Here is a 23,121-nt window from a genome sequence, read left to right on the forward strand (position 1 = left end):
TAATACGTACCTGCAGATATCTGAATCGGTTGTCGAGAAAATCTGAAATGAAGTATATCGGAAATGCTCAAAATGTTCTTAATACACTTACAGATCGCACAAAATTAATTGGAAGTTACTTGAAAATAAGTTTTAACAAAAATACTTAACTCCTGTTCAATCTAAAGAATGTATAGAGCTCCCTTCATACTCTGTGTTGACTCCTGCTTCAAATGCTTCTAAGTTACTCACCGAAACTGGATTTGACTTCCGTACTCTCCGTTGACTCCGGCTCCAAATAATTCTAAGAAAATAGTTTACGAAAGCGATATAATATAAGTTTAGAGATTGTTTATGTTTACGAATAAAGTAAATTTGCCATTATTGTGCATTATTTTTGTATACCCTTTTAGATTACCTATAAATCAATAAGGGACCAACCTTCACTTAACCAATTTTGCTAAAAGGAATTATTGCCTTTTTAAGAGAAAACTATACTTAAAACTCCATTTACAAGGCTTGTTTAAGTAAAACAATATAAACAATGCCATACTTGACAATCTAACTTAAAAAAATAAGCCGTTAATATTTTTTGTATATAACTTATGAACAAAAAGTACTTTATCTCAAAACTATAGTTGTGTAGATTGGTTCCCTTCCAAATAAATACGTCCATTTATTTTTGACATGAAGCACAGTGTTGCTAGTTGTAAATGTTTGCAACAGTTCTTTACGCTTTACGCCGATTTGTTCAGACACTTATGTTTTTTTTATCATTTCATACTCTATTCATAACAAATCATAATAAAAAAATATATATTATACGAGTGTGATAAATAATAAGTATACAAAGTTTATAAACAAAAAAGATTCAAGGCACATAGTTCCCTTAACTATCAAAATATAATTCATTTAATAAAGAACCATGTAATGTGGATCTTTATGAACACATAAACTGAGCTAATTTTAATTATGCAAACAAGAACCAATGAACTTAGTTAATTACTTAATATTAAAAAATAAAAATTAATAAGGAACCATGCGACTTGGATCTTTTCGACGGTGCAGATTTTATTTTTTAAAAAGGAACCAACCCGCTTGGTCTCTTATGAAATAAATAAAACAATATTATATAGATGAACCATGTGCTTTGGATCTTTTTGAAATAAATACAAAGAATATTGAGTAAGGTACTAAACAGCTTGGATCTTTTTAAATATAATGTAACAGTGAAAATGTGTGTTGGTAACTTTGTTAACGAAATGATTTTATACGTAAAAATGATTCTATGGCTTTGATCTTTGTGTAGGGGGTGTAAGATGCATTTTTAACATCTTCTGCATACATAACTCAATTTTGACAGATGTGTGGGTTGGTCCCCTTCTGCATAAATACGTCCAACTTTAGCTTGGCAGGCGGGACGAGGCGAATCGTCTTTATGGTATGGAGAGCACTAAATTGATATTTATTCAGAATCCTTTTCTACACTTAAAAGTTTTGCCTTTGTAAGTTTTTATAGCGTGCCATACGCAGTCACCTCCATATAGAATATATTTTTGTGTTAAAATAGCTTATGATGGTTTTAACATTCATAACTTAGAGAATAGTAACATACTCTCCCATTTACTCCCAGCAAGCGTAAATGGCGGCAATGCACTTAGACATTGGATTAGAATCGGACCTAACTACGCTCAATTGTTCATTGGCCTGCTATACCTATTACAAAAAAAATAGTGCAACAGTAGCACTAAGCTGATTCTTCTTTATAGTCTGTCTGTCAGCATTTCTATTGTATATTTGTCACGTTCTAACAAGTGAAAGTGAAGAATGACATGTCAACCTTTAAAAACGTGACCGTACTATACTGTTGAAGTTATAAATTATTTGCTATGGATCCAATAAGAACTAGTAAAAGATCTTTTTCAGTACAGATCTGATGGTGTTTTTTCTACCACGCGAGATGTGGTTCATTATATTATTATGTCAGGTTGAAACTTCGGAGGGCTAAAAAACGTCGTACGATACACGTGCGAAAAGGAAATTCGTAACTCGTGTCGATTTAAAGCACTCCTTTTGGTCGTGTACTCTTATAAGTTTAGTACATTACTATACAAGTGCGTAAAAAAGGAAGTTCGAAACAAGTGGCGATAAATTAAAACACGACCGCGACACGAGTTACGAATTTCCTTTTTGCACGTGTATCGTACGACGTTTTTCAGTACGATAAATTAAAACACGACCGCGACACGATACAAGTTACGAATTTTAAAACACGACCGAAGGGAGTTTTTAAATCGACACGTTACGTATTTTCGTGTATCGACGACGTTTTTCAGTACAGATGACCCTCCGAAGTTTCGACCTGCCATATAATGAACCACTTCTCGCACTAGTGCGTAAAAAAACACCATCTGTACTGAAAAATATATTTAGCAATAGGTCATTATGAGTTGCAGCCTCGATTGAAACACAAATATAATTTGTGAAATAGTTTTCTATTGTAATTTCTCTAAAACGTTGATATTCGTCATGGTACGTACTTCAGACAACGCAACGTCCGTACTTTTTGAACTGAGAATGGCTGAAAATACGTTAGAAAAAAAAAACATACACTACAACTGTAAAACTTTGTCTCTAAAACAGAACATGATCTGAACTGCCAATGGACAGGTCTGCGATTAGTTTCTGCTATTTGTTTCCTCTTTGCATTCGGTCCGCATACGCCGGCACATTGTCTACATCCGTGGCACAATTTACTGCTTTAACAAGTGCAGATTAACCCAAGCCATACTGCCAAATGAATAGTAGGCATGTGCGTATGGAGAACAGTCGGCTTTAATTATTGTGTTTGTCTCTTATTGCTATTTTTAGGAGAATATTATTTCAAATTCGGTTCACAATCACAAACCTGGTTGGATTGTGATTTACACAAACAATTTATTTCAACTTGTTTATGGATTCGGACAGCATTAGTTTTATCCTTTGGGTTTACTATGAAAATTATAATGTAAATACATAGGTAAGTAGAGTATTTTTTAATAAGTAAAGTACAACCGGATAAATTTAATAACTTATTTCTATCAAAATTGAGCCTACATATCCGATAAACCATTCCCAAAAATTATAAAAACGGTTTTTAGGAACACAATTTCGTAAATGTTTGTGCTTACTGTAAATTGAATCAATTGTATATTTAAAGTTGTTTGCACAATATAAAAGGTTTCCAGTAAATATTATAGATATTTTCCATGTGATAACAGAAATATCGATAATCAATCCATTAAGAACTTGGCACATCGTCAACGAAAATATAAAGATACTCTACGCCAAAACTTCAGCTAGACTAAAACGCATGTTATCTCCACTTACTACTATTATTTCATCCTCAATTCCCATACTAGCGATACCTAAGGTCATAATACTGGATAGCCTGTGATTAAGCAATTGGAACGCTTGTCAACAATAATCAAGGCCCTTTGGTCGGTCTGCCAATAATCGCTATGTGTGGCGTTTGCGGAGAAACTTTCTGCTTAGCTAAAATATACTGCATTATAACTTTAAAAGCAAAACGATTAACTACGCACCGCTTTAATACAGTAATCATAAAGATCTCATGGACAGTACTTAGTAATATAAGCCAAAAAATCGGATACATTAGTGTCTAAAGTGGCGCTTCTTTAAGCAAGAATTAAACGTTTTATAAAGTTGACTTCAATGTCTTGACGTTTTATACTTTAAACTGACGTGCGTGCGAGTCAGTGGATCCCTTGAGTACCTTGAGTACAAAGACATATACATATAACTCCGTATAGACAGATAAAGTCTAAGAAAAAAACGTACCTCAGTACCATACAAAAAAAGGTGCGGTGGCCTAGATGGCATTACACCTTTGGGGTACGCTCAGCTAATATTGTATTAATATTTGACATTTTAACACATTATCAAGCTAAGAATATGGGCCACATTGTCAAAACTGAGGTTCAAAAGTTTTAAGCCTGTGTCAAGAGATGGCAGTGCACTGTGATAACACATTTTATTTCGACAGTACTCTCTATAATACTTGGTCCTCTTTGCTTTAGTATAAAAAACACTTACCATTTATCATTTGGCTGGCAGTCGTTTGACCTCATTGTCGTCGTCCTGAGTCTCCAGCCTGACAGTGACGTTGAGAGGGTCAGGCTGGTCCCCGGCGCGGTCGTGCAGGGTAACCAAGATCGCTGTTGTCTTGCCCGGCACCGCCACCTCTGGCGCAACCACCGAGACACCACTACAAGATACTCAAAGGCTCCCTTAGAGTGAAAAACACTTACCATTTATCATTTGGCTGGCCGAAGTCAGTTGTTTGACCACATTGTCGTCGTCCTGAGTCTCCAGCCTGACAGTGACGTTGAGAGGGTCAGGCTGGTCCCCGGCGCGGCCGTGCAGGGTAACCAAGATCGCTGTTGTCTTGCCCGGCACCGCCACCTCTGGCGCGACCACCGAGAAACCACTAAAAAAGAAAAAAAAAAACTCATCAGCCACCAACAATGTTTTTGGATTTTTTTAAATTTCATTTATTTTGAAAGAGAGGTTTCAATTATAGACTATTATTTACTGTTTGCCACCGATGTAGTATAAAAAATGATATTCACTTATTTCTTTAGCAGGGGTTCCCTCTATGTGGCATAACGTTTTATAGGAGGTAGGGCATAGCGAATGATATTCCGCTTTGTGTGGTAGGGCACAGCACAGCGGATATTGTCTCGCTCGAATCTAGAGCAGAGCCCAACTGGGGTAGTACCTCCGCCTTACAGAAGACCGCAGCCAAATAGCACTAGACCCTACTCATGAAAATGAAAATGAAATGAAAATGAAATATTTATTTTTCAAGTAGGCATATTACAATGCGCATATGAACGTCAAATAAAGCTACGCCGGCTCTAACCCTACGCCTCAGCCTCGAGAAGATTTCAGTCCCCCCTCAGTTGGGAGGGGGGTATCCACTATGGGACCGGCAAGAAACTCGGCGGGCAACTTCTTTTCAAAACATTACATCTTATAATTAACATGCATTAAATAACAACATACAATTTAACATGCAAAAGTATTCATCAAAGAATATGAACAGACTAGGTACTCTATGGAAATCAATTTCAATAAATTATATTATTGCTTAATAATACGTCGTTCTTCTTCAGAGAAAACATATCAAATTGTCATAGAAGAAAAAGATAATATGAATCTCAATATCATTAAATATGTAATTTACCTACACAACATAAAATATAAAATATTTGATGTGCTTTCTTATCTGAACTGTGTCCTCTATACATAATACAATTATTTTAATTGCTATTCGTTTTTTGTAGTTTCTGGTTCGGGCCATGCATGTTTGTCTGTCAAATAGTCCTCGACTCTGTAATAAGCCTTTAACATCAATGATTTTTTTAAGTAGTTCTTAAGAGCTGGGAGGGTAATCTCAAAGCAGTGTCAGGTAACTTATTATAAAAATGAATGCATTGCCCAACAAATGACTTCTGTACTTTACGGACACGAAACTTCTTTATGGCAAGCTTATTTTTGTTTCTAGTGTTATAATTATGGATATCAGAATTCTTAGTGAAACAGTCTAAATTCTTAACAACATAAATTATACTATCATAAATGTATTGGGAAGCTACAGTTAAGATATTAATTTCTTTGAAGAGTTCTCTTACTGATTCACGTGTTCCTAAGTTGTAAATAGAACGAATGGCTTTCTTTTGTAATACAAAGATAGTCTGTATGTCAGCTGCTTTGCCCCAAACCAGAATACCGTATGACATTACACTGTGAAAATAACTATGATACACTAGGCGAGCTGTCTCAACATTAGTCAGTTGCCTGATTCTCCTAACGGCGTATGCGGCTGAACTTAATTTGCTTGCTAGTTTCTTTATATGAGGACTCCATTGTAGATTTTTGTCCAATGTTAAACCAAGAAACAGTGTTGTATCTACCATCTCTAAGCATTCATCATTCAAAAGTATTTTTGTATCGATTGGTTTAACATTCGGCAGAGAAAATCGAATACATTTGGTTTTCTTAGAATTAAGAAGTAAATTGTTGACAGTAAACCACTGCAGTACATCAGCTAACGTGCTATTAATTACATTGTAATCCGTAGATTTTCGGTCAACATTAAAAAGCAGTGATGTATCATCAGCAAAAAGTACTATTTCACAAAAGTTTTTCACTATACATGGCAAATCATTTATATAAACCAAAAACAGGAATGGACCTAAAATTGAGCCTTGTGGCACTCCTAATTGGACTACAGTCCCGCTAGAGCGAGTTTTGTTAACAACTACTGTTTGTGTTCTATTGGAACTAACTTGTTCCGTTTATTGTCCTTTGAGTCGTCGGCAACCCGAACCCTCCTTAGAACTTGTACACTCCTTTTTACTGTGTACTTAACACAGCAAAAGGGAATGTACAAGTTTCTAATGGGGTGGCAACGCGCATGTGACACTGTTTGAGTTGCAGGCGTCCATAGGTTACGGTGACCGCTTTACATCAGGCGGGCCGTATACTTGTTTGCCACCGACGTAGTATAAAAAAAAAAAAAAACTTTATTTGTCCGAAACGCTTTTGTCATAACAGATTTGGCATAATCGATTTTTTCCGAATGTTAATGTAGCATAAACATTGTTTGGTATAATTCACGATATTTCGAATATTATTTTGCCCGAAAATATATTGGCCTACTATTATTGAGGCCGAGTGTCATTAGGAAGAAATTGGATGAGCATAAATATTTTTGGCATATTTTTCGTTAAGCAGAAATGCGTTTTTAGGGAAAAATGGTTACACTAGGTTAGAATTGCGAAATCTACAGATACTCACTGCTCCAAAAAAGTGAGTAAGGTTAGGTTAGAGCTGCGACTATTACAGAAAAGCACCGCTAGGGAAAAGTGGGTTAGGTTAGGTTAGAACTGCGACCACAACAAACACGCACCGCTAAGGAAAAATGGGTTAGGTTTGGTTAGAACTGCGACCTCAACAGAAAAGCACTGCTAGGGAAAAATGGGTTAGGTTAGGTTAGAACTGCGATCACAACAGAAAAGCACCACTAGGGAAAAGTGGGTTAGGTTAGGTTAGAACTGCGACCACAACAGAAAATTACCGCTAGGAAAAAGTGGGTTAGGTTAGGTTACAACTGCGACCACAACAAAAACGCACTGCTAGGTAAAAGTGAAACCTACCCACCAAAATAAATTCGGCAAAACATTAAATCGGAACACTAAGCTTATGCACATAAAATTTATGCGTAAAAATGATTCGGAGCACCAAATTTATGTACAAAGAATATTCGGACAAATCACAATCTGCCTAAACAGATTATGCTAAACTTGACTATGCCATAGCAGTTTATGCACAAAGCCAATTATGACTAAATCGATTATGCACAATAGAATTATTCATAAAAAAATTATGCCACAACAGGGTGAACCCTTTAGCAGCTCTCTCTACAGCCTATATTTATAATGATTCACTCTTAACCATTGAGATTGGGGTTTTTCGGTGCGTTACCTTAAGCTACGTCAAAACAACCGCAGCGACGTACCACATTCGTACTTCATATTCGTATCAGTGGTCGAAGGTTATACATATTATGTCTCTTATTTGGACCACTGCCTCCTTTAACGAAAGCAAATACTTCTTGTTTGGGTGACAAACTCAATTTATAATTAGATATAGTAGGTTTAGAGAAACAGATTGCAATAGAACTCAGAGCGACGTAGAGCTTTCTATTACATTTCAGTGTGCGTAGCCGAATGCACAAACGCTCACGAAACGCTCACGATAATATCTCTATCGTTCTTGCTTATTGGCACGACAGAGCCAGACTACTTTTCTGCGGCGTTTCGATTTTGTTCCGCGTCGGAGAAATGCCATTCGGCTACGGGGCCAGGAAACGTAGCTTTGGTTTTATTGCACGTTAATTTCATTACTCGTTCACCAAAATTCGATGGTGTCAAATTGCCAAATCTCCGTATGCTAATTTTTTTAAATACATTTTTTCCAAAATACTTACATACATAACGTATAACGACGCATTAACTATTGACTTGGTTACATAACAAGTCCCAAATTATCTAATAATTTTAGGTAATTTTTAATATTGTGTGTGCTAAGGTGTAACGATTTTGTCTTACTCGACTCTTTGCCTGCGGCTATTAGAACGGAGAAAAACAAAAATAGATTTAAGCGGGCTTTGTTCAAACACTACCTAGACAAAATTTAGATGCCTCATTTATTTGTGAACTACCTAACCATCTTTGGCAATATACTTTATGTAGATCTGTATTCATTAACATGACAACTAATATTATGTACCTTTACTCACCCAGATCTCACAGTCAAACTGTGTAAACAGTTTTGGGGGACATTGTATTTACATTTAAGTTTTTATGTAAAATGTTTTATTAAATAAATAATAAAACATGAACAATAAACCTACAAATGTCAGAAAAAAGAAATCACTATTCGATTAAACTTACAACCGTGCTAAATTGTCAAGCTACATTTATGTACAAACATGGAAAACCAAATACCAAAATAAAACGTAAAAAGATCAGACTAAAACTTGGTGAGCACGCCGCGCAAATACGTCCTGGCGTTTTTGGGCTTCTATGTTTACAGACGAGCAAATATATAGCTCGGAACCAGTCGCGCTCCTTCCTGTTTGAACGTGCGAAACAGCGCTTGTATTTCCTGATACTGTTTTGTTAGTTATAAACTGTGGAATGAAGCGAGATCTTCATTAGAATTCCCATTTGAAACTATCGCTTTGTTTGGTTTGCAAGTGTCTCCGCTTGCCGCTTTGCTCCTGAAAGAGCTCAAGAGCCATTTGTTAAGTGTGCTTTGTGGGAGTGCTTGTGTTTAGTTTGAGGCGGGGCTTATGATCATAATGAGTCAGCGGGAGCTAATAATGCGGGAAAATCTTTGCGGTTCTACTTCAAATCTGGTCTTATGCCGTATAATAGTATTAATAGTTCAAATGGTGGCAGAGGTTTAACATAACTTAGATCTTATTTCTGTTATTGCTAGGTTTTCTCGTCCATTCATGTTAAAAGATACTGGGATGAAAATAAGTACTTAAATTAAATAAAGAGAATTAGTAGGTACTTATTAATACTATAAGCTCATTCCGGTAAGTATTTACTTACCACGTGAATGCATGAAGACGTCGTCATCATCATCCTCCTTGCGTTATCCCGGCATGCCACGGCTCATGGGAGCCTGGGGTCCGCTCTGACAACTAATTCCAAGATTTGGCGTAGGCACTAGTTTTACGAAAGCGACTGCCATCTGAAATTCTAACCCGAAGGGTAACTAGGCCTTATTGGAATTAGTCCGGTTTCCTCACGATGTTTTCCTTCACCGAAAAGCGACTGGCAAATATCAAAGGACCACTATTAGGCCACCAGCGCTTTTGAATGTATGAAGACATCAATGTATAAATCGTTAAAGTATTTTCCCCTCACTAGCTCGGAAACACGTGTTTTGTCCTTTAATACCAGCGGGTAAAAACGCATTTTATCCACTAGAAAGTAAAGTAATTTGACCTTGAATATAGTCAAATTAACTGCTTTAAAATTGATAAAAATAGGTGAATCTAATAGTAATGAAGATGATTTACCACCTGTGGAACTACTGGAAGCAGTGCTAAACGCATTTTTTGCGTTGTAGTTTCCTTGCTATAGTGAGGGGAAAAGTTTTGGGTTACACATGGGTGCAAATGTATTTTACTTCTCGTGTATTGAAAAACTCGCTAAGTTCAGGGGCCTTACCATGATCTCTTAACGCGATTCAGTTTAGGACCTAAACTGAACTGCGTCGCAATTTCCTACCACGACATTGTTATTGCGATCAAATTTCGACCGAGCGAGCGATAAGCGTCCCAGCCGTCTCATTCACTCATCTCAAGTGTATTTCGTACCATGACATGCCACTTGAGCCTAAACTGAATCGCAGGAATGTCAAATTTAGCGATTCATAAAAAGTTACTCACTTACCGCATTATTCTGAATCGCTTTGTTGTAACACTAGCGATACTAAATAGTTTTGTGTTTTTTATAAGGAGTAGGAGATGGAAAATATAACTAAAGCTAGTTTCATCACCTGGTTAATTTATTATTTTGGTTTTTCGATCCTTACCGATTCGATAATAAAATATAAAGTTTTATTATTCCAACTAACTACACGTTTTTACATTTTTAGAGTGCCTTATGATCTCGCAGTTTTCGCAAAAACGCAAATCAAAAAGAGCGAGAAAAGTCTGATCCTTTTTTAGTCGATATGCAAGGAGTCATGTTAATACTTGCGACAAACTATGCCTAGAACTAGGATGGCTAAGGAATCAACTAGGTCTAGCATAACTTAGCGATATACATTAAATTCAGACACGAGTGAGCTACCTATAAATACTAATGACTTACGAATTTGTTAAAATATCATCCAAACACTGCGAGTTCTATAGCCGAGCACAGCACTTCAAATACGTAAATAAAAACTTTATTATTAATTACCTACTAGTCAAGGGCGCGATGTTCTAAACATAAGCTTTAACGAACTGTCATTAGTGTCATTATATATATTTTTATCATTTATTTATAGTTTTGTTCAAAAAGACACGATGTTTTACACAAAATCATTGTAATTATTGTGAATTTTACATTTAAATATTTTAAATGTTTCTTTTTCCAGTTTTAAGAATAAAATAAAATTAAAAATTTGTAATCGTTCCTGGTTTTCGAATGATCAAACGTCACAAGGGGAAAACGAAATAGATTTATACGATTCCTATAGCGTCATCCTTTTCTTGTCAAAACGATTCAGTTGCGGACCAGAGACAATATCGGTCTTTCATTCACTTGTTGGATTCTATTCTCGAACCACTCGCTTCGCTCGTGGTTCAACTATAGAGTCCTTTCACTAACTCGTTTTTCAATTCGACACTCGGCGTTAAAATACAACTTTGCCCCCTTGTATAACAAATAACTATTATTATTAATGTAAATAAACAAATTCTGAGTCGTAACATACGTAATATAAACTAGAACAAACCTATTTTTTATTTTAAGCAAAATACCAAGACAAATGGCCCCATAATGTCTCTATTTGATGAGGGTTGCGAGTTGATATGTCGAACACATATCCAGCCAACAATTCTTCCTCTGACTAAAGCTTTATACAGGGTGGAACAGGACGAAGTATTGCCTCACTGATGGGGACTGTTCAATAGTAGTAACTAGAACTTATTTATTTTTGTCAAAGTACATGTGTCCAGTCGGCGTATCGTGCTTCTAATTTTTATCACTTATCCACATGGATATGACATCTGTCACTCTCACACTGACATACTTGCCAAAGCACGACGGATACTTTATCCATAGTAAAAGTTATAAAATTGGAAGCATAATACGCAGGCAGCTCGTAGAATACAAACCAGTATTTTACTGGTAATTCAAATGTGATTAATGCCAGATTCAAATGAGCTTTTCTAAATAAAAAAAAAGTATGTGTAAATGTTGAAATGTTCTTCCGATGTTTTAAAGATTGTTCGTTGTATAATTTCAATTTATACAAGTATCATTAATTTACTCGTATTTTATGTTGTAGAAAAATCAGCATCTGTAGCGGATCAAACAATGCTTGTCTACTTACCAAAAGTGTCTACTTACCATTCTGTAACCGCTAAGTAAATACATAAAATTAAAAAATATAGACTTGACCCCCTGTATATTAGCCGAAATGTATATGAAATTGGATACAAACTTGTGTTGTGAGGACGTTGTTTTCTTTTATTGCTAACTTTGCATTGGACAGTTGACAAATTATACTATCCTTATCTTGTGCCTACTACATTGTTTTAAATAAGTTATTATGCCTACTCAGATTAGCTAAAACCGTTTCATGTTATGATTCTAGCCTTGAATTATGAATTTAAAACATAGTAATAATACGTTTCATTCTTACTTGTAATAATTTTATTTTACATAACTAAAAAGTAATTTCAAATGTGGAATGAGTTTGTACTTTGCTCTCGTAGTTTTCGAGTATAGGTATTGTACTAGAAAGGAGATAAACTGATGTACCGATTAGTGTTATGTTAAGTGTATCTTCCATTAGCAGTTGTAAGTAGACAAATGTTTAACGAATGTCGTCTGGCCATCAAGTTAGCGGTGTGCCTTTAGGCGTATAGCATTTTCAATTCCGGATCTTTATTGGGCTTCACGGTTCTAACAAATAAGACAGGGTGCACCACAATTAAATACCTACCTATTCACCTATAGAAATAAATACCTTACCATTTTTATAATAATATTAAAATATTAATAACAGCTAACGCTAACGCCTTTAGTAATAGCATGACAGCATTCGATCTAGATATCGATACTACATTTGATCCATACTAATATTATAAATGGGAAAGTGTATGTCTGTTTGTCCGTTTTTCACGGCAAAACGGAGCGATGTATTGACGTGATTTTTTTAAATGGAGATAGGTGAAGGGATGGGGAGTGACATAGGCTACTTTTTGTCTCTTTTTAACCCGCCACTTCCCTAGAATGGGGGGTGGAAGTATGTATGGAGCATTCATTTAATGCAAGCGAAGCCGCGGGCAAAAGCTAGTAGACAATATTTTTTTACAAAATTTAAAAACCACACTACGAAATTGTTAAAAACCTATTAAGTATAATGATGTTAAAATATATCTAACAGTGGATGCAAAATTTCAAAATCCACTTCAAAGTTTTTACCATTACGAAATGGATGCATCATACTGATCATCCATCCGAAATGTAAAGGTTCGTTAGTCAAATATGCTTCTCTAACAAGACTAGAACACAAAAAAGATAAAAGTATACTTTTATTCTCCATTCTGCATGTTAAATTCATACTTACCCCAAAAGGTATTCTGAAATAGAGTTAAAAGCTCCCAAAATAATATGAAAGCGCTCAGCTCCATAATGAGGCTGTCCACATCCATTCCCCGGGATGCGAGTGACGTTATTGTACGTTTCAACAAATTCTGGCGACAAAAGCTCACGAGTGGACTCTCGCGGCCGCTGATCGATAAACTCTTGAGATGTGATTGCATCTGCGGCTTTAATTTATAGCTGAGGCCGATGGAAGGTGGTAAACAGAATTTAATTTCGCTGTTGACTTGGTGTCAACTGTAAATATTGAAAAAATGGATTACTTAGACATTTCAAAAGTTACAAGAAGGATAACTATTATTGTTCATAGACATAAATAAACAGTATTTTAGAACCTATATTTTAACTAGGTTTTCAGTTATCTAACTACTTGCATATGATATGTTTTATTGCCTTGTCCATTCATCATTATATTATTTGATTATGCATAAGGTACAGCGGGGCAAATCACGACTGGGGGGCAATTGTAACTAATCCATTTTTTCCATTATTACACTATGATGTTGAGTTCTACATGTATCCACTGAACACGCCTACTGGTGGACACTCTATTAATAATGCAAACATTGTAAAACATGGAAAAAATGGACCAGTTACATTTGGCTCCCAGTCGAGATTTACCACTCTGTACTTACCTACTTATTACATATTCATGGTTTTTGAATATTTTTTTCTATAATGTTTAACGTTACGAGACTTTATTATAACATAAAAACATCACATTACGAATTCTACAGCCACCCTTAAGGCATTTGCGTTCTGCTCAATCTCCATATATTTAATTTTTAAGGTGCTCCCTCATATTTTCAGCGGTCGAGTGGCAGTAAAGTGGCGTGGGCGCGTGACTCCATTGTCCCGACAGCGGCCGGGCGAGCCAAGCAACAAATAAATAGAAAATGGTAATGGCCGATACGTGAGAACCGAATCCGGGATTGGCTTCTGTCAGCCGGGGTTAACACGCATCAGGAGCGAAAAAGATAAAATGGAAAGCCCCCCTTTCAATTTGGGAATTTTAGTTAAATAGTTATACTCGTGTTATTAACTAGATTTATCGAAAAAAAAATTGTCCAATAAGAACAACTCAGAGACTCCGCTCTCGACCGTTTCCTCCTCCAAAACTTAATTAATCGTAACGAAATTTGAGAATCTGAATAACAATGAAATTGGCTAATTGTTATCAATTTTGAATACCACACCTTTTTTGCGCCATAATCAATATGGCCGTTTTTGGAAAATTTTGACGGGCTCTAGCGTCTTTAAAAATAAGAATAATCGTATTAAAATGAATCAAAACGATTTGACACACATAAAAATAATAGCAATCTGTGTTGAAAAAATCATTGCTCTATCTTCAAAAACCATCGAGGAAATAGTCGAGAGCGTTTGTATGGAGAATTGACCCTTCCTGTTGCGTCTTAATGCAGTATCGCTGGCTGTTTATGCGTCGGTCTAAAACGTGCCGCTAATGGGGCACGCACGGACACGGGTTGGGAAAAGGTTTGATTAATATAAAATAAAATAAAACTATGGAAACAGATTAAATCGCGTATAATGAATTTAAAATACATCCCGACGTTTCGAACTCTTTACAGCGTTCGTGGTCAACGGGTGACTGAGGAAAAATTAAAATGTGCAAAAGCTACCCACTTACAAGAAACACAGAACACAACACACACAGACACACAACACAGACACGTCATGTCATGTTTTAACAGAGTAATGGTAAATTTTTTTGAATATTGTATAACTGGCTTTATTAATAGTGTGTGAACCTGCCTTAGAAATCTATATTATTTGTGGTCATGGTTCGTTAATATTTCTTGTAAGTGGGTAGCTTTTGCACATTTTAATTTTTCCTCAGTCACCCGTTGACCACGAACGCTGTAAAGAGTTCGAAACGTCGGGATGTATTTTAAATTCATTATACGCGATTTAATCCGTTTCCATAGTTTTATTTCATGAGTAACTATCGCGGTAACCGAAGACAATATAATATAAAATACTTTTTAAGTTTTCTGGCGCTGGAAATAGAAAAACCGAAAAACGGGAAAAACTACTTAAAGTGATAAAGGACTGTAAACCTCGATTTCCTGTAATATGCTACGTGTAATTGATAGTTTCTCATACAAATATTATACGTATTGTCCCGGATCTGTAAGTTCACATTTTTGACACATTTGTTTTGAAGTATGTTGCGATGTGGCTAAGACGTATCGTTTGCCAAATCTAACGATTAATTTCGAATTGGTTGAATCGATCAGGCCCTATGTACAAGGAGGCGCTTAAACAAATATACGATTTCTATCAACTTACTGAAATGTCATTTGAATCGAAATGACAGACTCTGCCACAGCACTAGTTTAAAAATAAAAATGAATGATAAATGACATAATAAGTAAATCCTGCGTGATAAATTAATATCGTAAAATAATCACTAACGAAGATCCGCAAAAATGTAACATGTGTTAGATTATGGTTAAAGTAAGCGAAATATTTATTGTTTTTAAGTACTTGGTTTTTTTTAATATTATTACAGGATTTTATTTAAAATTTCATTAGGTTGCGCGAGTTTACGTTTTGTGGACGCTGTCATGTGTCAAAAAGAGGTTCTTACAGCTCTGCGACAATAGTTACCAAAAATCTTCACCGGAAATAAACTTTGCATTCTTATCTAGTAGGTCTATAGTTTTTTTTTCCATAGACCATAATTTAGCTAATAGCCCAGTTAATTTTATTTTAGACTAGCTTTTGCCGGCGGCTTCGCACGCGTTAAATTCGAAAATTGCGGAACGCTCCATACGAACTTCTACTTCTATTTTATGGATGTGAAGGTTAGAAAGAAACAAAAAGTAGCCTTTGTCACTCTCCATCCCTTCAACTACCTCCACGTAAAAAAATACGTCAATTCGTCACTCCGCGTGAAAGACGAACAAAAGACAAACACACTTTCCCATTTATAATATTAGTATAGATTACATCAAATCTCAAATAGTCTTTTTTACACGCTGGCGGGTGATTTTTCTCTGCTTTTCTTTTCATTAAAGTGTCATAAAGGCCTTTGGCTTTGGCTACGCGCACGCCTCCCGGCTAGAACCTGGTGCACTATTGTTTAATAAAGTAAGTATTTGTGCACGGAGAACGAAAAAAAATAAAAAACAATACAAAACAATGTAACACGCAACAGAAACTATCGCGAAGCATTGTTTGGGGAACATCTGGTTTGTTTCCAGGGTAACTAGCCAACGTTTCGTAAGCTTATCGTAGAAGCTAGGTTTCCCTATCGCTGTACTGTAGTGGCGCGACAGACTTTAAATTAACGCTTGTCTCTTCGGCTAGGCCAGCTGGTTTGTTTCTAGACTTTTTGTGGATCAAATGACACTCCGATGTCGACAATTTAGTCGGAATTCATTAAACTGAGCGTCCGTTAGGGCGGAACATTTATGTAGACTGAATCGTAATAATATTAGTATTATGAGGTCTTGTGTCAAAAAAAATAACAGATTATTAAAAAATAAGTAACATTATTGCACCTACTTTCATTTACTTATCAGGTATCAGCTCCAATTTTTCTGTGAGATACTTTAACTTCAACACACGCGTACATACCTACATAATATTTTTGTTGTGTGCAATCAGAAACAGTAAAATATTTTGTCACTATTTTACTTTACTAATTATAAATTATTTAATTAAAGATTACTGAAGGTTTTTTTATTTATAAAACTTCAATAGTTACTATGTTGTTTTAAAGAAATGTCATTGATGTTGTGGCATTGAAATTTACCTGCTGATATAAATAAGTCAAAACTATTAAAATATAAATTAGTATTCAATAGGAAAATCCGTATTACTTCATAATAATTTTCTCCAGGTGCACACGTTCTTAATTAAGGAAAACAAGACTCAAATATCTACTGTAAATATGTACATTTCTATCTTAAAACGAAAAGCAAAAAGGAAAAACGCCAGCCAAGCAAACCCAACCTAACCAACCGTTAACGTTCCATTTTACGCGGACACTTTTTTGTTAAAATCATTAGGGCTGAGCCTTGCTCAGCCGCTTCCATAGATTTCCTCCACAGTATGACTGAAGACGTGCCCGCGGCTCATTACGCCGTATTGAATTATTCATGTGCTGCCAGCCCTGGCAACCCGCCTTTTCCTAGAGATAAGTATAGCAGGTCAACTTTACAAAAAAACGTTTAACAGAATCCGTAATTTTCCCGGAAAAGCTTTTCAAAAACTACTGCTTTACTTCTTTTTTAAACTCGAACAAAGACAAAGCCGTAGTTTTTTTGTTAAATTAATTAAACTACTAATATTAGTACGCTTTCTGGCTTTGTTCTTGACTAAGTACTTCCAAGTTTCGGTGTCATTTTAGCAGCTGACTGGAATGTATTGACTTGGCGGAAGTTCGAACAATCCATTAAATCACACCACGAACTGGCGTACTGAAGTTTTCTCCCGCCAACCCCCCACCACCCACTTTTGAAGCAAGCCCAGTGACCTGAAGGTGTTAGATCAAGAGGTTGTATACGTGATTCTAAATGTATCACTTTTAAAATAGATTTCATTGCAACCGTATTTATTGGTACCAAGCTACACACATGAGATAAAATTGAAACAAAAAAATCCGTGAAATTTTTGAAAATATACAATTTCATTGTCATTGACTGGGGTGTATGGTACATAGTATGTAGGTATGTATGAAGTATTGCCGCGGGGTTTGTAAAATCAAATATCACTGTCTGGGTAAAAATTCATTAGGTAACCTTTGAATTTATTGCAGCATTAGATAGATAGATAGATAGCGTTTATTGGTAAAAAATAGTATTTTACACGTCAATAATTAATTTCTAGTATTGACGTGGAGAATTGCTTTTTAAATTCATATCTAATCTATGTTGATATTTTCTTATTACATCAAAAAACTACATAATCTTAAACGATATGGATAAAATTATTATACCAGAGGTCAATCTCTAGTCGAGAGATGGCAGTAGATATTGTTAGAAGTGAAGTATTTTTGGTCGATTTTTAACTCTCGACGCAAAACGATGGCGTGTTATAAATTTGACGCGCCTGTCTCTCTGTTTGTCTGTCTGTCTGTCTGTGTGTGTGTCTGTCTGTGATAGACCGATGTTCATGTTTGATGGAAATCGGTCCACTATGCCGGAGGTTTTAACAAAATTCTAATTATAAATGGCATCGACACTGACTAGATATGACTCCTATGCCATAACTCATTTAACTCTCGACTTTATTCATTTTACCATTACTTCACATTAAACTAGACACTTTTATGTTCATTTTCCGGCAGCCAGTTAATTAGATTGCATACTTAATTTCCAAGGTAATATCGTTATTGCCTCCTTCGGCTTGTAACGTGGAATTGTTAGAGAGATTTCACATTATCCGATACGATATCGGATGTAGGGAGTCGAAGATGACGCCTTTAATAAACATTGTGCTTTTTATTTCCATTAAATTCTTTAGGTCGTTAGGTTCATCAACAGAAGCTAATTGGTATATCGATGTTAGTTAAATTAAAAAAAAGACTCTCCTTTATTATACCTACATTCAGCGAACGGTCTCATAGCGAAGAGTCTCGACCAACATCTTAAGAGACTCTCGCTAGGTGGCTGGATCAAGGGCCAGATGCAGAATGCGGTGATCTTGGACACAGCGTGGATAGTCCGACGGTTCCTTTCTCTGCAGCCCTAACCACCGGCAGCTTGGGCCCTGCCCCGCTGCTGGAGGCACCCTAGGTTAGGTTTTTTATAATGTGTTTATATGTTTTTTATATTGTTTTGTATGTGTTTTTGTATTTTACTTTTATATTCATATTATAAACAGCCTAACTTAAGAGGAAAGATGAACATGATGAAGGGAACATAAAAGTTAAGGTAAAGTATCTGACAGTATTATGTCAAAATAACATTAGGAAGTAAAATTTTATTTAGTAAAATTTTGATTATTTTTTTTAAGTCATAAATTTTTTTTAGTAACTCAATAACAGTAAGAATTACGCTAATTTTTCTGTGAAATTAAGGAAAACACTTAAGGAATCTTCCTTTTCATCGAAATTCAAAAATAACACACTGCATAGAATATTGGTACAACTTCCGATATCGAGTTGAATAGTGTGAAAAAGCTCGTACTCAAAGTTTATTTATCGTATATTAGGTATTTTAGCGGTTACATAATGGTCGTTACTTCTGAAGCTTTTTTTGATCCACTACCTTTGATGCTGACTGTACTGATATACTTATACAATGCCAATTGATATATCATTATATTAGGTAACAATATCTGCAGCTAAAATAATACCTCTGTGTAGGAAAGGTCGATTTGAAATGGGTTTTGGTGTATCTATTGTTCCAACCAAATTGCTTGGTAACGGGATGTGGAGATAATTATTCCTCTTTGATATTAATTCAGTGTTATCTATTAATGAGAGAATTGGTATAATCGAATAATGCAGGACAGTGGCTTATCTAGAAAACACGCATGTTTAAGTCTGTCCGGAAAGTCAAGAGTCGTGAAATGTATGGGGTCCAATATATTCCACGACTCTTGACTTTCCTAATAGACTCTAGTTAGTTTTCGGCGTATCAAAGTAAGGACCACGAACGTAGCTTCAAAATGTGCCTACTAAATATAAGTGTCAATTTTTTTTAAGTTGAAATAATATTGTTGAGTCATGTAGTAATAAAATTCTAAATAAATACAGAAAATTCTGTCAAAATTGTAATGAATCACATCTTCTTCTACCACTTGAAGCTACTTTCACATCACCAATTTTATTTAAGTCTTCTCGAAATTTAAAATATTTACAAGCGACTGATATGGTTCAAAGAAAAGTTTTCACACCGTTGAGATCAGTCTTCTTTCGTTTTTAATGAAGTCTAAAGACCACTGTTATGTATCTTTGTAAGTACTTCAATATACATACATACAATCACGCCTGTATCCCATGAAGGGGTAGGCAGAGCGCATGAAACTACTCAAGTTTCAGTGCCACTCTTGGCAAATAAGGGGTTGACAGAAAACGAAATTGTGACATTGCAGTGACAGGTTGCCAGCCTCTCGCCTACGCCACAATTTAACCCATATTCCACAGTCGCCTTCTACGACACCCACGGGAAGACAGGGGGTGGTAAAATTCTTAACCCGTCACCAAACTTCAATATAATTTTGTACATATAAATACAATAAATAATCTACTCATTAATTTGTCTGAAAGTTTCGTAATGTATCACTTGATCCCCTTTGCATCACGCAAGTCGCAAAGTGTTCACCGCGAACAATTTGTGTGGAAAGTGCTATGAAAAAACTTTTACGGCCCAAAGTTTGGCCATCATTAACCCAGTCAAAGTCACTGCTAACCCTTGCAGCAAAAACATGAAGGGACGCCTGTCGCGGGTTCTGTTGCGGTTCTCGAAATGTGTAGGAAAGCTGAGTCGTCAAAATATTGATGTTGTATCTTAACATAAAACAAGGTTGGTGGATAAAAGTACAAGTTTCAATTTATAATAAATAAATAAAATAAAATAAAAAGCCTTTTATTTCTTGAATTTTTTACAAGTTTTCTTATCTGCTAATTTGTATTAATGTAAGTTACTATTAAATTATTCAAGAACCCCGTTTTCACAGGTGAAGGCCTCCTCCAAAGCCTTCCATGTATCTCTATCCTTGGCCACTTGTATCCAATTTGGCCCGGCAGTTTTGGTGATGTCGTGTTGCCATCTCGTAGTGGGTCTCCCGCTACCTCTTTTTCCTTGGGGGCCCTTCCATGACGTTAGCCTTAGTGTCCAGCGTCTATCTTGGATACGAGCTATATGGTTTCAATTTATATGACAATAAAATACATGATAAAATCTAAGTGTGTATGTACATCACGTTTAAAATATGTCCATAGGACTGCATGAATATGTATCACATTTTTTAATACGAGTATTACAAGATTAGGTATTATACCTCTACATGGAACTTATATGTGAGTGTGCACGGTAAAACGTCCCACTTTGTCGATTGCTATAAAGCCGCTTTGTCAGTTTATTCATAATCAAAGACATTATATAACTCCTTATAAACAGATAAAGTCTAAGAAAAAAACGTACCTCAGTACCATACAGAAAAAGGTACGGTGGCCTAGATGGCAGTATACCTACGTCTCGTCTCTGTCGCCTAGGGTACGCTCAGCTAGATGGCGCTAATATTAATATTTGACATTTTAAAACATATCAAGCTTAGAATATGGGCCAATTTGTCAAAACTGAGGTTCAAAAGTTTTAAGCCTGTGTCGAGAGTTGGCAGTCTACTACTGTGATTACACATTTTACTTTGACAGTAACTCTCTATAATACTCGATCCTCTTTGTTCATAATTAATAAAAATACAAGTTAATGGTAACCGACAAAATGGGACGTTTTTCTAAACACATAAGTATAATGTTTAATTTCAAGGTTTACTTAATAAGAAAAATATTGCATTCAATTAGATAAGCTAATTTTTGTATAATTCTTAAAGCACGTACCAATTAATCATACGCTATTTTCTAGCAATTTTTTTAAATACAATTTACTATACTTATATGTATTTTCTCTCCTCATTCAATAACCTGGGCCTCAGTATGTCATATAGTCTGTATGCCAGCAGTTTGCGCCCAACAAAAGGTAACATTCGTGACACAAATTGATCGTGATACGGTACCCTAAAACTTTGCCAAATCCCGCTCGGTCTTAAGTTCCTTTGTAAGCAAACTCACGAACTTGTTTCAATTAAATAGATGACTTTCGAAAATAAATCGAGTTTTCTAAGCTCCGCTGAAGTGATGTCGAGTAGTAAATTTTATTACCAAGGGGAAATGATTAATTGATTTTTGGCGCCGAGGGGTAACGTGGAGTAGATGACAAACAACGTTTTTATATGAGTTTAAATTCTACAGTGTGTAGTTAAATACAAATAAACATGGCTAACTCAAAGGGTGACTTTACGGCTGATAAAATAAATTCGTGTATAAAACATATTTTTAGCAGCAGGCCTCCGTGGTTCAGTTGGTGAGAGCGATGGCTCCGGCAAAGCCTAGCTCGCAGGTTCGAGTCCTGCTGGAGATGTAAATGATTCCATTTTTTCTTCAATTAAAAAAAAATATAATCGCACGCAGACGTTTCTGTGTGATAAAACAAAATCGTGTATAAAACGTTTAAAATTATTCAGTCTGATTTTCAAGTATAATCCTGCTTCATAAGACGTTTATTTCATCCAACATTTATAATAAAATGTTAAAGCAGTTCCTTATTTTTGTCAAAGTACGAGTAAACACAACTGCAGTTACATAATAAAATGTTTCTAACTGGACACCATAAACCACAGCGCACGAGTTACAAAGCGGATGTTTCTCGCTGTGACTTTGTTCTTACATATTTCGGATATACTAAATACCATAGAGGAATAAGTAAGGGAGAGTTGTAACTCTATACATCAGTAAACGCGAGATATTTGTATAGGCAAGTTATAGTGACATCTAGCGACAAGCACGCGTCAATCACGCGTCAAAAGGCGTGAATTATCAGTACCACTACTCGATACTAGGTGTCAATAGGTCTCGACTGGCAAAAATTTTATATTAGAACAGTTTACAACTTTTAACTTGCAGTGCAATGTTGTCGATTTGTTGTTTTGGTTATAATATGTATAATGAATAGAATACCCACATAATTATATGATTGTTGTATTGTGTAACATCTACCGCGGAATGGAATAGGTATCGAGACAAACCTTATTGGTTTAACGATACTGCATGATTTTTGTTTGCAGGTAATTAACTTAATAAAAAAAGAAATGAATTTCAAATTCTCTTCAAAACAAATTCTACGAAAAATCGTGGAGAAATGTCGAGTTATGTTAATGAACATCATTAGAGGTAATTTTAATCTGCCACAGAAAGCTATTCTCCCGCTCTCTTACGAAAAGATACCTACATGAGAAAATCCATACTCCAAAGTTTGAGTTTTTGTTACGGCCTGAGTCAGCGTTTCCCTTAACTTGTCACTAATGACTGCGAGACAAGAACTCAATGACACCGCCCTCGTTATAATAAGTCTGTTTGACGTTTTCGCTTCGTAAGGATAATAATTATAAGCACACTTTATTCTACCCAGAATAAACC

General features: G+C 35.6%; 1 protein-coding gene across 1 annotated transcript in view; it reads right to left on the reverse strand.

The window, feature by feature from the left end:
• Positions 1-23,121, reverse strand: part of LOC125242256 (C3 and PZP-like alpha-2-macroglobulin domain-containing protein 8) — a 206,645-nt gene that overhangs the window by 177,780 nt on the left and 5,744 nt on the right. Inside the window, exon 2 of the mRNA XM_048151000.1 lies at positions 4,290-4,468. Within this exon, the coding sequence (XP_048006957.1) occupies positions 4,290-4,468 (179 nt within the window). The remainder of the gene's footprint in view (positions 1-4,289; positions 4,469-23,121) is intronic.

The sequence above is a fragment of the Leguminivora glycinivorella genome, chromosome 2 (genome assembly GCF_023078275.1).
Source record: "Leguminivora glycinivorella isolate SPB_JAAS2020 chromosome 2, LegGlyc_1.1, whole genome shotgun sequence".
NCBI classification, from domain to species: domain Eukaryota; kingdom Metazoa; phylum Arthropoda; class Insecta; order Lepidoptera; family Tortricidae; genus Leguminivora; species Leguminivora glycinivorella.